The sequence below is a fragment of the Atta colombica genome, unplaced genomic scaffold, assembly GCF_001594045.1.
Source record: "Atta colombica isolate Treedump-2 unplaced genomic scaffold, Acol1.0 scaffold38, whole genome shotgun sequence".
Lineage (NCBI taxonomy): Eukaryota > Metazoa > Arthropoda > Insecta > Hymenoptera > Formicidae > Atta > Atta colombica.
In genome coordinates, this window is record NW_017259490.1 from 3,513,074 (window position 1) to 3,524,585 (window position 11,512).

Genomic DNA, 11,512 nt, shown 5'->3' on the forward strand with positions numbered 1-11,512 from the left:
TCTCTCTCGTTTTGTCCATGTATGCGTTTACACCACACCTTCACGGTCTCTTCTTTCCTCTCTCTTCCTCGTTCTCTTCTAGAGAGGAAGAGGAAAAACGCAACGTGGAGACGGAAAAGGGAGAAGAAGGAAAGATCGGAGGGAGTTGGAACGAGAGTGGAGAAGGGGCTGGAAGAGAAGGTCTGGGAAACGCTTCATGCATCGGAGAGCACAAGCGCTCACGTAATAACACGATCGGAAAGTGAGCGAGGCACCGTCTCACGCATGTACGCACTTTTCGTGCGCCGACACGCGTGGCTCTTCTTCACGTCGTACGCGCCAATATCAGAAAGAAAGGCACGAGCGTGCTCGTCGAAACGCGCGTGTACGCGCGGCGTAATCTTCATCCCAGTACGAGCGCGAACAAGCATCCTATTTTTATATGTACGTCGTACACAGGACGCATGTCGCGAAAATCTCGACGCGCTTCGGCGAAGGGAGACTCGAAGGTCGACCTTTTTTTACCGAATGAGGTAATTCAAGATATGAAGTACGCGGTTTGACGATTAAAGCTCGTAAACAAATCTCTTTAAGCTCGTGTCACAATATCCATTGGAAATCGAGGAGATTAAAATTTGACCATTAAAATAATTTTAGTCCATCTCATTCCGATTGATTAAATTCTCATCTCCAATTCGTAATCTTCAATTTCTAATGAGTACACTGAGAGAAAAATGTTTTTGGAACTTGTTATTATAATTGCATGGTAAAACCATTATAATTAAGAGTTCCATTTTTATGATTATTGTTGTAACGTTAACAATAATAATTACATTTATAATTCTATGTACCAAAAAGAATATATAGTTGTTCCTGGAAACGACTACGAAATTGTTAATAATATTATTGCAGTAATAATATTAATTTTAGTAATAATATTAATTTTATTTTTATTAATATTACAATAATAATAACAAAAGTGGATTTCTTAATCATAATTATTTTATCATGCAATCATAGTAATCATAAACATCAAACACTTTTCTCTCAATAATAATAAATCTATAGTGGACTCAACGTCTCTATCTCGAATTATAACGGCGATTCTTCTGAGAGAGTATCATCACGAGGAAGAATTCACAAAACATTTTTAAGAATGTTCTCTTTTTTATTTTTTATATAAAAAAAATATTACTGCATTACTCCAAAGATAATGATTATTGCAATTCAATGTTTTTTAATTACAGGAAAATAAAATATTATTTTTTATTGAGCTGACTTGAATTAAAACACATGTTAAAAATTCAATTTTTTTTTTTTTCGAAAAATTCTTAGTGATTGAGCTGAGAAGATTTAACGTCGTGTCTCTGACTAGAAAAATGGGCTTGCTTTACTCTAAGCAATGCGTGTATCCACGGAAGTAGAACTCGCTCGTCGAGTAAAATTAATACTGAGTGCTGTGTCGCGTCTATCTTTTTCCAGACATCTAGTCTCGGCTCACGGTCGCCGGCAACTTTACGCCGCATTTTGCGTTCTCATCGAGGCGTAAGACGTCGAGTGAAGAGAAAGAAAAACCGGGAAGATCGACAACACGAGCAATTTGCTCTATGTTTAACAAAGTTCATCTTAAGTGAGAATATTTTCAAAACATAATTACGGAAGTATATGTCAGATCAACAGATAAGATAATCTCTTAAGAATTGTATTCCATATACAACATATCTTAATAGTTAAGAGAGAAACTAACAAATATTCTCAACGTAATACATGCAGAGAGTACTATTGCAGACAGTCGACTCGTTGCGCATACGAGTCCAGTTCTTCGCACGGAAACTGTCGCGGCTTTTTCCTGAGAACAATGGTCGCCAGTGGTATCATTTCCGTAGGCGGGAAAGCGCGTTATAACTACTGCCTCCCCCATCTCGGTCTTCATTCGCAACGATTCTACCATTTCAATTCTCAGTCAATACGAAAGTCTCTGGGATGCTTTATGAAAAGGAACTCCGAGTTTATAGCATATTATCGAGAGAAAAGCCAATAAGATTTTGTCAATTTTTAAAAAGATAATCGCTTTCGGAGATTTAATGCAATTTATAAACAATCAAAATATTACTAACGATATATAATAATTAATATCGTAACAGGAATGCGCGAATCCGCACATCCTCCGCGACATGTCTGAGTACGAGCACTTGACGAGATGCAGAAACGCTCGGTTGGTACCAATATATACTTGCTGTTCTATTTTCTGAATTTTCTGATAGCCACTCAAAGTAGACACGTCAAGAAGCTGTCACTCAATGATTTATAAGTTCGTCCACAACCGCCACTCAGCATTTCTCTCTTTAAAACCCGTGCAGATCGTCACCCATTATCGACACGAAGTTCGCTATTGTGAAGGTAGAATAGAAAAAGTATGCCCTCGAGAATATTCGATATCAAGGTCGTAAAGATATCATTGTGTTCGCTTGTCGATCGAAAAGATGGGCAAAAAGCGTAGTGGCTGAATCTTAGTTAAATGTCATAAGAAGTCTATCTCGTTTTTTACGTCATTAAAGTACAAACAAGGACATATGCTAAAATAAGATAACGAGGTAGAACAGAGCATTTTCATTTAGAAATGCGTGTTTCAAACTAAATAAATGAGAATAAATGCGAGAGACATAGTCTTTTGAGAATAGCCTGATTACATGTAAAAGACGAGGAAACGATCGGATGAAACGCGCAAGTCGAAGCCAAACTAGTTGGTTCTGTCATCGAGAACGAACGAATGAACAGGAACGTCACATGACGCACGTGCGCAAAACGACGTAGCTATTTTCTCTGGCTTGGCTATACTCGAAAATAGTAATGCTTTAATCACGTCTCATTCGAGTGCGACTAGAGACTACAAAGTAATTCACTATTTGAATTCTACAATATTTTGCATTCAAACTTATTCAAAGATAGAATCAGTCATTTCAATTATTTGTTACAAAAGAACAATGTTAAAGTGAATGTCATTAGAATACGTTGTATATTGAATATACAAATACAGTAATGATTTTAAGGAACAATTATATTGTGCGATTTTTTTATAAATGCATAAAAAAGAAAATAAAGACTAAAAAAGTTTTTCTTATCAAAAAAATTTGCTGCCGTTTCTAGAATAAATTTTCCTAATTTTATAAGTGTGTAACTTTCATGATAAACGTTCATGGCAAAATTTAGTTTTATGTAAAAAAGAAGAAAAATACTAATAATTCAAACTGCAACAAGATTACTTTGGTTGCAAATCATTTTTTCATTCTGAGAAATGAAAAAAATTGATAAAAATACCTGACAAAAACTAGATGCTTTATAGAAAGTTCCGCAATGTCTTTTGCATGATTACATTTGAAATCTTCAGTAACTTTGGAGGAATCGCGCAAAACTAACAAAATTTTCTCGGAAGAAAAATCTTGCGGAAAAAGTGCGACGACAAAGCTAAGCGGTACAAATCGAGAGTATGCTCAAGAGTGGGGGAACATTTATTACATAATCGAGATTAATCTCTCCGTAATAATCGCATTACGGAACTGCAACGCGGCATCATAACCGTTTTATAAGAAGTCTGACAAGAATTCTTTGTAAACTAATGTTATTAACATTCACAGAAAAGTTCATTTAATCGTCGTATAAATACTTGAAAAGATATTTTTGATCCTATCTTACATGTACTTATAATTATTGTTGGTATAATTGCGCAGCGATTGCGAAACCTTCTCTTTTCGAATACCAATAAGCATATTATAATAAAGAAACATTTATAGACTTCTATTTTTAATAAACAACATATGATTCTTATTAATAAGAGAGCTTGAAACGAAGAATGTTAACGATCGCAAGTGTAAGTATAGGTTTGATTCTTAAATAAATATAAGTTACGCAGAGCTAAACTATATAAAGGAATTTTAATCACAATCGGTATATCCCGCAACGTTCATTGAAACATATTACATCATTAGTTTAGTGTTTCATCGTTTATAGTTGTGTAAAGATAAAAAATAGAATTATGATATTCCCGCGGCAACAACACAGACGGCAGAGAGAGAGAGAGAGAGAGAGGGAGAGAGAGAGAGAGAGGAAATTAGTTAATGGCGATACAGGCCATCACGTGTATTGAGAGAGTAATAAAGATATAAACTATTCGGCGTTGCTCATCTACACATCCAAACACATTATATAACAACAGTGATATTTCAAACTTAATGGTAAATTTTGCATGGTAAATTTTATTTGCATGGTAAATTTTATTTGCATGGTAAATTTTATTTGCAAAATAAAACATGAAGATAAATTGAATAATTTTTTTTTGTACTAAATTATATAACAATTTATGTTGGCAACTGATCCATTTATTCAATCTCGACTTTTCATTTACTAAAATAGAACTAAATAAAATTTCATTAAAATAATTTGATCAGGCCTTAGAATCTTTTATATAATGTGTTCTCCAATTTAGATTTCTTTAGATTTTTATTAAATATATTAACTTCATCGCACATTACTCTCTAAATTCTCTGGAATAGAATCTCACTCTAAAGAATGAAAATTGAATTAGTTTTGAAAAAAAGAGTCTAAAAAAAAGTGGCTCAATTTTCGATCTTTAAGAATGAAATTCTAAAAATTTTAGAGTACTCTTAAAAATTTGTATATTTTGAATTTTTATAATTTATATTTATATAATTTATATTTTCCTAACATTAAATTAGCAAAATAGAAACATTCTAATACCGAACATAACGTCAAAAATTCGCAATTTGTTCAATAATTGGTACAAAACTAAGAAATTCAAAATCTGCGTTTGCAAAATTTATAATACAAATTTCCTTGCAGTTCCAAATGATATTGATTTGTTATATTTAGCACGATGGACACACAAATCTCTCTTTGATAGTATCTAAAAAAACGAGAAGTACAACTTACCCCGACATCAAAGGGTGCGGTTTCTTGTGGTTGCGGAGGACCTTGTTGTTGTTGCTGTTGTTGCGAGGGCGGTGGACCTTGTGGCGGCGGCGGAGCTTGCGCTCCGAAGAGTTGCGCTGCTGCGTGTGAATGCGGATGTTGCAGATGATGAGTCGGTGGCGCCTGATGATGCTGCAGATGATGCGGTGGTGCTGGAGCAAATGCTGCCATGAAATGTTCCTCATTGCCGACAACGTCAATCCCAGGTTTTAACAGAACAACATTATTATTCACCAATGCGGGACCAGCGTTCTTCTGAAATTCTTCTTCGCCCGGTGACGGTTGACGACTTCCAGGTGTGCGGCTACAATATAAATGAAAGAATTAATCAAATTAAGTAAGAAATGTAGCTAATTTACAAATTAAAATATATATAAAAAATAATTACGTAATAGCTTTATCTATCAGCTTTGATAATAAATATTTAATAATAGTTGAAACAAATCTAAAATGTATAAAACCTGAAATGTATAAATGTAAAAACTGTAATTTTATTTTTTATATAAAAAAAATTTACATAATTTTTGCTAAGAGCGATTGGAAATAGCAACCGTAAATGTCAAGGACCTCATTGTAAAGAACAAACACGCACGATATGCTCAGCGAGCATGAAATTTATTTTCAAATGATTGATTTTTTAATAATATTTTTTTAAGATGTGCTTTTTTCAGATTGTACCTAAATTTGAATTTAGACTAAAATTTACCAGTCTTACTAAAATTTACCATTCTCTTATAAATATTTAATTTTAAGATTCTATTTAAAAGAATCATTTTTTCATTAAAGATAAATTTAGAAAGATTTATTTTCATTATGTATGTTAAGAGTTAAAAAGCTTCTAATTCGCTGAATAATTAAAATAAAAAAAAAAAAAAAAAAAAAAAAACCCGCTAATTCAAGATTCCACGAATACGCAATCGATTACATGTCGTGTAATGGTGTACTTTGCATAATGAGACGCACGTAACAGGAAGCAGTTAGACGACTCGTGTTACTGATCTCGTGAGAAAAGAAAGTATAATACTTGAACATCAACAACATCCGTCAACGATGGAGTTAAATGTCATTATTATAATAATATAGAAATTAATAAATAAATATAATAATCAGAATATAATAATAAAATATAATAATCAGAATATAATAATATAAAATATAATAATCAGAATATAATAATACAGAAATTAATTCCCTTTGCTTATCGTTTTCCTTTCGAATATATCGAGAAAATCCAAATAAAACGCATGCAAGTTTTATTTTTTATTTAAATTTGAAATCTTTACGAGAAAAATAAAAAAATCATCATCAGAAACTTCAGATAATGTTTTTTTCCTTTTTATTATTACGATATAGAAGTAAAATTTAGAACTGCTTTAAAATTCTTAAATGTTTTGTAAAGACTCTAAATTACTGAGAATTTAATAAAAACAGAAGTACTATATATGAAACGCAAGTGAATAACGGATAGACACAAAAAAATAGATAAACAATGTCGGTAACGTCGTTGTCGAATATGCTTTCTGTTGTACGCTACTGATGGCGCAACATTACTGAGACTCGAGTGAGGATCTATCGCGAAAGGAAACGAGAATATACGATATCATCACCGCGTATAGAATATACCCTTGACAGTTATCATTATTTCACTATTACGCTATTTCACCATGATAATTATAGTAGATGTAATATACATTAAAAAGTTATATATCTCTACAATAGGATATAATAAAAAATATAATGAGAAATCATATTCTTGCTGCGCTCTATACACTTGTAAATTATTCAACTGCTTATATCTAGTACTATTATAAATTCCTGTAATTTCTGTTCTAATTTGTTAACCTTCTTTCTAAATTACATATAATTTTTCCTAGAAAAGTTAAACTTCATCAAAATTTCAATTTTAAGATTAAGATAATTATAAGCTTTTAAAATATTGAAAAAAACAAAATTAAAATTTGAATATTGGTCTGTTTGAAAAAAAATTAAGCGATTGATTAGACATATCGTAATATTAAATTTAATATTAAGTAGTTCGATCTGTAAAATAGAACTTACTTAAACCCTTTGTCGTCGTCTAAACCATTTTGAGACGCTAATCCATTACCCTGTGGTCCAGCATCATCCTTTGTGCTATCAAAGGGACTTGCTGAACCTTTTTCTTTTTCTTTCTTGTCTGCATCAGTATTCTGTGTATAAAAAAAAAATCAAAATGACTATATCAATGTACACATAAACATAAATGGATAACAAAAACTCTATGCTATTATGTAGTACTCACCAATCTTAGAGAAACCATTCGTGGCTCTAAATCTTTTGGTGTAGTGGGACTCGATCCAAGAACATATTCAACCATTTTAACTCCCAAACCACCTGTTTCGCTGCAAGAAAGAGAATACATCGTTAATGATACTGTTATCGGAATAATACAAGCAAATATAAACTGCTAAAAATATTACACAAACTTCAAATCTTTTTCTCGGTTTATAAACTTTTTTTATCAAATCTATAAGCGATTAATTTTTAATAAAAGTTTCATTAATATTTTTTATATAATTATATTTTATATAATCATTTTTATATAATTATAATAATTAGTCATTTAACATTTCTTTATTAAAATTGTATTAGAATAAAATCAACTGAATTAAACAAGGTATAAAACTTATTTGTATTGTCTATATGTAGATATATTATTTTTAAAATTTAATTCGTACAAATTTTTGCGTTCTTACAAGTTGAAATTATCAATGCCTCGACATCGGGGCAAATGTCACGTGTTTAATCTGGCCTTCAAAATCTATCAACAAAGATGTGTAATACTCGGGAACAAAACACACAAACCTGCTTCTAGGACTAAGCACTGTTCCGACTTCTGATGCTTGATGGTGATATCCCGTTCCGACTCCCACACGTCTGCCTGTACCCATTGAAATTGGCTGTGACACCGCATGATCTGTGAAGGACAAATGTACGTGACAATATTTATGTAACTTATTTGTAATTCAGAGCCATCTCTCTTCAAAAAAGAAGAGTTGGTACGATTCAAGTTAGGGTCCTAACAGTGGCGATTCACTTTCCTTCGATTTATATAAAAATCGAGAAACAATTTTTTGTCCTTAGATGAGTTTTTCCGTAAGAGCTTAGCATATATTTAAATCTTAATCTTGAAAATCATCGAAAAACCTCTACCCAATTCTAATGATTAATCAAATTAAATATATAAATGATAATGAATAATAGTGTTCAATGTACAAAAAATCCGAGTATATATGATGTTTCCGACACAGCTGCGAGTCAATACAAAGGAGGATCAATAGATACAAATATATACATATAACAAAGTTCTCCCTCCAACATACGGTATATATATTTCCACCGAGAAATGGCCTTATCATAAAATTTATACACGATTTCGCAACAATTTTTATTTGAATTTTACATTTCCACGCGCTTTTATGCGTTTTATGCGTCATTATATTTCTATGTTTTATAAAAACAGACGCCAAGAAAAACGTGAATAAAAAGATTCATTTTTTAAAACGAAAAAGATCACACATTACGAAAGTTTTCGCAATTTATTTAGAACAGAAGTAATCTTCATTATCCATAAATTCAGAAAATCGTTCTTTGCGGTTGTATTGAATTATAAAGTCACAAATCTTTTTTTGTTAGCTTCGATAAAGCAGCGCGGAGTGAGAAATTCAAAGAGTCTTAAGATACTTTGAAAAAATAAGCCTCTTGATAATTCAATTACGATTCTAGGACTGTGTTTGATTTGAATGCTCATGTTCTTTAAACTTATAATCATCTTCATCATTTATTAGACGTAAAACAAGGATGGAAGTGTTAAAAACGCTAAAAGCGTTCAAACCAAATGTAGCTTAAATTTCGAAAGATATTTATATAAATCTAAATCGTTGGCAAATTTAAGTCTCGTTCATACTCATATGTGTATAGATAAGATTTCAACTCTGAATCTGTCGAGGAGTCTCTCCAACGAAGGAACTCTATCGATATGAAAAGAAAGGAAAAACAGAGAGAACAACAGACGGAATTTATTCAAACAGCAATTTGCTACCGAGAAGCAGCTGCGACCATGAGCATTATCGAACGAGATTCCGTTGAGGGCTCTCGTATAGATAGAAAAGTTTTTTTCCGCCCTTTCACGCGCGCGGCCCCATATGACGCCAATACAACAGCAGTCCAGGTGGACGATCGGTTGAGAGGGTTGGTGGCCGGTCGGGGTGCTCGCTAACGGGGTGGATCAGTAGGTACGATCCTGACGTTGGGACGTTGCCCCTACTGCCGCCTCTGATGCCGGGCGTCTGTCACCATGGCAACAGCTGCGTTGCACCCATCGCGATGTGACGCACACACGACGACCACCATCACCGTCGCCACCACATCCACACATCCATATCCGCATCCACATCCGTATCCATATTCACATCAACTGTTGTATCCACGTCGATATGAGTATACATACATATTTACAGCTACAATTATGACATCCATATTCACATTAACATCCTAATACACATTCACCGCCACAGACACAGTTACAGTTGCAGCCATAGCCGCAGCCACAGTCATCCTTGCCACCATATCATATGTATATCTCGCACTTGTAAAAAATCAGATGTTCCGCGCACACCCGGTGCGCACATCGCATAAGTCTTAATATAATTAAATACGCATTAATTTAATATTTATTAGATCAGACAAATTTATTAGATCAGACAGATATGCGATACTTGTGCATTCAGAGACATTTGTATTTGTGGCATCAATAAAAGAATAAAAAATGTAATTGCGCAATGTTAAATTGATAAATGTACATATCTAGATGAATCTATCCGATTTAAAAATATCTACTTGTAAATGTAATAAAAGTGTCAAAATGTATGTGATGCCTGGTGTGCATATAATAATACATTCGACGTGTTTTTTTCCGAAAGAATTTTTTAAATATACATAAAATCTAAATATTTACATCTTTTCTATATTTCGTAACTTTAAAGTTCATTCAAATTCATTAAAATCGAAAGATTCACTGAATGCTTTAAGCTTTTTTATATTTTATGACTTTTATTTATATTTTATGAACTTTTAAAAAATTTAGAAATATATAGTAATTAAATAATAAAATTTGAATATAGAATTACATATACAAACAAATGCACAGAATTATATATATTTTCAAATATTTTAATTTTTTACAGAAACTTTTACAGAAACTTTATATTAAGCAATCAATTTTTCTTCTCTTTTTCTCAACTGAATTCAAATTTTCAATATTTTGTGCTCTACTCATAAGAGAATTTACAATTTCAAAAACCAAATCTCAATTCACACAATAAACGTTCATTATGTATTAACATCTGGTAATATTTAACACGTAACATAAACCATTTACATGTTAGTCATTACAAGCAATCTGATATACATTAGAATGATCAAGATATCAATAAAAAAGAATTTCCTGCAAAAAACTTTCCTATATATTTTATAAGCAAATCAAGAAGCTTATGTGTTAGTACATGTACGTATATGGGTATGTACGTATATTTCCGTTTATTAACGTACCACGTGTTTAATCGATCAAACGAATTATCTGGTAGCTAAACCAATTACAATATCACGAAACGATGGTACCAAGCTATCAAATATTTGATTAAATATTAGAGATAATAATAATTATCTTTGGAAATGACAGGCATCTAAATATATTAAGATTTCATAAAAATCTCTGTAAAATATTTTTTTCATATTCAAATTAGACACAAAATTTTTTCCAATATTTCTATCTTTTAAGTGGCAAATTTGTTTAAGTTTGATATATTTTTAAAAATATATCAAAAATATAAAATATTAAAATAATAAAATAATCCTATTTCAAAAGAATTAAAGTAAAAATGATATAGGAAGAGCTTTCAAAAATTATTTTCAATTTTAGTCGGTGTTGTCATTTAATCGATCGAGTGCGCTGTGAAAAAGCTTGGTTCTATCCCCCTTCACTCCCTTCTAACTCACCCCTCAACGGAAGGCGATGGCGACGGCGAGCAAGCTGCGTATATGTATCTACATGTTGTTCTTTTACTGCTGTATCAATCAATAAGCTTATACGACGTAAAATACGCGGCATCGCTTCGTATCTCATGTTTCTTACCCGGATACATCGCCTTTTGCAAACAGAGATATTGGTCTATGATCGATCGACGCATACGTCACCGAAAGCGATTTTTCTGGTCCAGTTTGACAACTTTCCTTTGTTAACAACTGTTAAACTAATAGCCAAGCTTCCAACGATTCGCGCCAAAGGATATGATTCAATTAGCACAATTTGATTTTTGTAAATTAAGTAAGAAAAATCTTATTTTCAAAGCGAATCTTACACTGAGAGAAAAAAATGATTGTAACTATATATTTATATTTATTATTTTAACAATTGCAATATGCAATATAGTCAATAATACTATTAATAATCACACACTGTTTACACATCTTTAGTTTTATATATTTAATATATTTAATATATTTTTTA

General features: G+C 32.0%; 1 protein-coding gene and 1 pseudogene across 5 annotated transcripts in view; one reads left to right on the forward strand and one right to left on the reverse strand.

Moving 5' to 3' along the window:
* Positions 1-516, forward strand: part of LOC108690989 — a 984-nt pseudogene extending 468 nt beyond the window's left edge.
* The window catches only part of LOC108690988 (pumilio homolog 2), an 82,499-nt gene that overhangs the window by 50,949 nt on the left and 20,038 nt on the right, over positions 1-11,512 (reverse strand). For all 5 annotated transcript variants that reach the window (XM_018198571.1, XM_018198569.1, XM_018198570.1 and 2 more), the window contains exons 6-9: positions 7,810-7,921; positions 7,247-7,346; positions 7,024-7,154; positions 4,927-5,269 (exon numbers count right to left, since the gene is read on the reverse strand). In XM_018198571.1, the coding sequence (XP_018054060.1) occupies positions 4,927-5,269; positions 7,024-7,154; positions 7,247-7,346; positions 7,810-7,921 (686 nt within the window). The remainder of the gene's footprint in view (positions 1-4,926; positions 5,270-7,023; positions 7,155-7,246; positions 7,347-7,809; positions 7,922-11,512) is intronic.